Source organism: Juglans microcarpa x Juglans regia, chromosome 7S (assembly GCF_004785595.1).
Source record: "Juglans microcarpa x Juglans regia isolate MS1-56 chromosome 7S, Jm3101_v1.0, whole genome shotgun sequence".
Taxonomy (NCBI): domain Eukaryota; kingdom Viridiplantae; phylum Streptophyta; class Magnoliopsida; order Fagales; family Juglandaceae; genus Juglans; species Juglans microcarpa x Juglans regia.
Genome location: NC_054607.1, coordinates 9,447,847 through 9,452,324, shown reverse-complemented (window position 1 = coordinate 9,452,324; position 4,478 = coordinate 9,447,847). Strand labels below are relative to the sequence as shown.

Genomic DNA, 4,478 nt, shown 5'->3' with positions numbered 1-4,478 from the left:
TTAAAAAAAATTAAATACATAAATGATCAAAATGAGGGAACAAATTGAAGAGGCAATGACATAGTTGCATTATTCTTACATATATAATCTCGTTAGCTAATAAAAAAGTACAACATACTATTTACTATGAGATGTATTATATTTATAAAATGACGCTAATTGAGTGGAGGTAAGAAATAAGATGATGTGAATCCAATAATAGAGAAAGTAGATCGCAACAATTTCTAAAAGAAGTTACTAAATTCAACATGAAAACCCAAGCCAACATGCAAACAGAATGGGTCTGTCTTGTCTTTGCCCAAAGGGCCTCTAGTGGCGCCTAGAACTAGAAGAAGAATTCCAAGCTTAGCCCAAGCCGAAGGGGAGAGAGTCTCTTAACCGCTCATTCATGGGAACCTGTTGCCGCCTTTTCTCTTCGATTCAAACGTTCAAAATCTACCTGTCCTTCACGTCAAAGACCCCTTCTTCGATCTACACTCTCGCTGTTGCAGGCGTTTCAAATTTTTTAGACTTTCTCATCCCAAATCACCTTCTAACTCCTTTCAATGGATCCCAATTCGACCCCATTTCCAGGTACTTGAGTTTGTTTTTACTTTATTTTTTTGGGTTTTGGTTAGTAATCACTCATATTTACTCGCTAACGCAGGCAAATCTCATCCTTTAAAACCGAAAACTAGCAGGAAAAGTTCTGTAGTTCCAAACACTGTTGCCAATGCACTTCCAATTTCCAGGTAATGGACTAATCCGACGTTGTTGTTCTTTTTTTTCCCTGTTTTTTGGGTTTCTTTTTTACCAAAGTTTCTGATGCTCTGTTTCTAGGCAGAGGAGAGTGTTTGGAACGGTCCGCAATGGAAACTTATTGGCAAAAACTGCAACCCAGAAACCTATTATGAGACCCTCAAGTGGTTTCGCTGAAAAGCCACCTAAATCGACCCAAAACACTCCGAAACCTATGCGTTCTGCCGCGGTGGACAAGAAGTCCCCTACCATTATCAAACCCTCAAGTGAATTCGCCGAAAAGCAACCTAAATCGACCCAAACCACTCCGAAACCTGCGGAAACTGCCGCGGTGGATGAGAAGTCCCCTGCCACTATCAAACCCTCCACTGGTTTCGGTGAAAAGCAACCTAAATCGACCCAAAACTCTACGCAACCTGCGGATGCTGACGCGGTGGATAAGAAGTCCCCTGCCATTGTCAAAACCTCAAGTGGTTTTGAGGAAAAGCAACCTATATCGACCCAGAACACTACGCAACCTGCGGACCCTGCCGCGGTGGAGATGAAGTCTCCTGCCATTAACAAAACCTCAAGTGGTTTCGCTGAAAGGCAACCTAAATCGACCCAAAACACTCCACAACCTGCGGATACTGCCGCGGTGAAGAAGAAGTCCCCTGCCATTATCAAATCCTCAAGTGGTTACGTTGAAAAGCAACCTAAATCGACCCAAAACAGTCCGCAACTGGCGGGCAATGCCGCAGTGGAGAAGAAATCATCTGCCATTATCAAAACCTCAAGTGGTTTCGCTGAAAAACAACCTAATTCGACCCAAAACACTCCGCAACCTGCGGAAACTGCCGCGGTGGAGAAGAAATCTCCGGAAAAGGCAAGACCCAGATTGAAGAAGATCGTTTCTTTTCCAGACCACGTTGAAGAAAAAGCGGCAAACACTGCGGAGGCAGAAAACGCTGTTGCGCCGCGGACTCCGGTGGCGTCGGCTTCTTTAACTAGGCCAAAAATCCCAGGCACGCCGTACCACAGTGCTGGGAATTGCAGCAAGTGCCGATTCGATAGGCTGGAAACTTCGTCCTACTGGCTTAATCAGATCAAGTTGTCGGAGTCCGTCGGGAAGCATTTCGTGTCGGCTGCTTTCTTTCGCCTTGCCTTTGAATCCAAAGCCGAGGTTTGCTTATTTTCTTATAAAAAGTCACTGTTTATCTTCCCAAAGTTTGTGCCTTTAGCCTTCTAATTCAGTAGGGTTGATTGCAATCATTGTTTAATTTATTTGTTTGGCAAGAAAGAAACTCCAATATTCCTAGCAGTTAATTTTATTGGGTGTTGATGGTCTTAGCCTTTGAGGAACCTCCGTGTTGAGCTGAAGAGGTATTTGGCACGCCATGGGTGCCTATCTGAGCAGACAGAGTGGAGAGTAGTTTCTGATAGCTATGGATTATCCAAGCACGGAAGCAACACCGGAGGGGTGGATTCAGGTATGGAACAATACGGGATGTCCGGCACCTCCGAGACAAATGGTGATGAAGGTGACATGCAGGGACAGACAGATCAAGGATTACGTTCTTGAAGACCCTCGTTCATACCAGAACAAACTAAAATCTGTCAATGTCTATGAAACATGTTCGATCGACCTGTGTCACTCTGGTTTCATATTGTACCAAATGCTCACCACTTATCTAGACTCTTCATTAGACCTTAATTTCTGTTGAATTGATGAGAAATATTGTATAGTGTATTGGGACAATACAGAGTTCAAAAGCTTAAGCTAATAGCTAGGTCTGGGTCCAATTGTGTTGTTTTATAAATTTATGAACACTTGCAATGACTCTTTCATTTGCATGCGTGCATATCTTTTGTGTCTGTCTGTATGTATACTTATATGTAGCAGAAGGGAAACATTTTTCAGCAGCCAATCAGGTCGGATAACTACATTATTTTGTGACGTCCCTTTTACATTGCGGTACGGAAATTTTCATGTCTAATTCTTGGGTTGCCATTGCTTGACAAGAGTGGCTAAGAATCTGAGATAGTGAAACAAATGCAATGGTGAGTAAAAACAATGGACAGGACTGGAGATGTGATTCGTGTACACTAATATTGGGTTGAATAGGCTCTGTTTGGATTCTGAAATGAGTTGAGATGGTTTGTGAATAGTAGAATAAAATATTGTTAGAATATTATTCTTTAATATTATTATTGTTTTAAGATTTGAAAAAGTTGAATTATTTATTATTATATGTTGTATGAAAATTTGAAAAAGTTATAATGATGAGATGAGATGAGTTGAAGTAAGTTTTTAATTCAAACCAGAGCTAAACTTAAATATTTGTAGAAACTCAACTCGGCTCGATTTATGCCGATATTCAAATTCAATTTGAGTTGGAATATGTTAATCAAACTCGAGCATTCTTATTGGAATTTGGCTTGACTATAACTGCTAAAGGTAAACTTTAATTAAAAACTAAACCAAATGTTGTTCTTCATGATAACAAAGTCCAGATTTCTTAATTCATGTGGGGCATCATGGTCTATTGGTCCCAATGTGCCACCAGATGTTTGTGTAATGTCAACAACATGCGATGGAATTTTGTGATTATTGTGAATAATAGAATAAAAGTTGAATTATTTATTATATTTTGTGTGAAAATTTAGTAAAGTTATTTTGTGATTTGAAAAAGTTGAATTATTTATTATATTTTGTGTTGGAATTTGAAAAAATTGTAATGATGAGATGAGATGAGTTGATGTGGATTTTGAATGCAAACGAGGCTCAGTATCCAAACTAGGCCCTAATCAACTCCCCAAAAAAAAAGAAACTCATATTCTTAGGGTTGTAAATAAATAAGATTACTCGATCAGTCTTTTCTAATTGATGGGTAAACTTGAAATCGGCTTAATTCGTTTATCTAATGAGTCGTTATGTAACTTATACGAAACTCGACTTGAATGACTTCGTCTTTATTATTTTTATAATAATATTTTTCACTTTACAACGTGAATATTTGAAGTAATTGATAAAATAAGAAGAAATCATATTCCTAATACTATATGCGTTAAAATTCTTATGATTATATATATTTATATATATATATATATATATATAAACCATCTAAATTAAAGTATGGTTAAATACATTTCTCCGAGTCTTTTTAATTGGTGGAGGGTGGGGGCCGTGGGGCAGCCACCTTTGGGCTAGCCAAAGTTGGACCTCACAGCCCACCTCCATGGTGGTCTGGATTGGGTCACCACAAGGTGGCTCATCAACATAAAGCCCATAGGAGGGTTTTCTTTGAGAAAAAATCCTTAGTTTTTCAATTGTTTTTAGAAAAATATTATCCTTATGCATTTTCATTTTTATTTTTATTTTGAAGTAACATGTATCTAACAGTTTACTAAAACTTCTAATGGATGGACCAACATTATCTTTATTTAAAACCACATGAACTACGAGCACTAGAAATTGGACTAGCCAAATGCCAGTAAAGCCAATAATATGACTAGTTTTTTTTATTAAATCAGCTACATTAGACTAGCTAAAGTCCTTAATGTAAGGCTATGAGCTACAGTAAGTCTAAACCTTTCTGCATCTTTGGCTAGATATTGTTCATAGCCAAAAACACATATTTTATTCCAAAATATTCATGCTATCTCCAATTATTAATTAATATTGTCAATAATAATATTAATTAATTGATTTTGTGCATCATTATTAATATTGCTATATCTAATTATTAATTAACATACGG

General features: G+C 37.9%; 1 protein-coding gene across 1 annotated transcript; it reads left to right on the top strand.

The window, feature by feature from the left end:
• Positions 1 to 361: 361 nt before the first annotated feature.
• On the top strand, positions 362 to 2,592 carry LOC121240211 (proteoglycan 4-like). The gene is made up of 4 exons (XM_041137610.1): positions 362 to 573; positions 647 to 731; positions 820 to 1,900; positions 2,069 to 2,592. Exons 1-4 carry the CDS (start codon positions 546 to 548, stop codon positions 2,297 to 2,299), a joined length of 1,425 nt encoding a protein of 474 aa, XP_040993544.1. The 5' UTR covers positions 362 to 545; the 3' UTR covers positions 2,300 to 2,592.
• The last annotated feature ends 1,886 nt before the right edge of the window (positions 2,593 to 4,478 follow it).

What these genes read in the sequence shown, in the direction of transcription:
- LOC121240211 (XM_041137610.1), top strand. Translation starts at nt 546, where the DNA reads ATGGATCCCAATTCGACCCCATTTCCAG. An exon ending in CAATTCGACCCCATTTCCAG is followed by an intron (nt 574 to 646) that starts GTACTTGAGTTT and finishes TCGCTAACGCAG; the next exon opens with GCAAATCTCATCCTTTAAAA. An exon ending in AATGCACTTCCAATTTCCAG is followed by an intron (nt 732 to 819) that starts GTAATGGACTAA and finishes CTCTGTTTCTAG; the next exon opens with GCAGAGGAGAGTGTTTGGAA.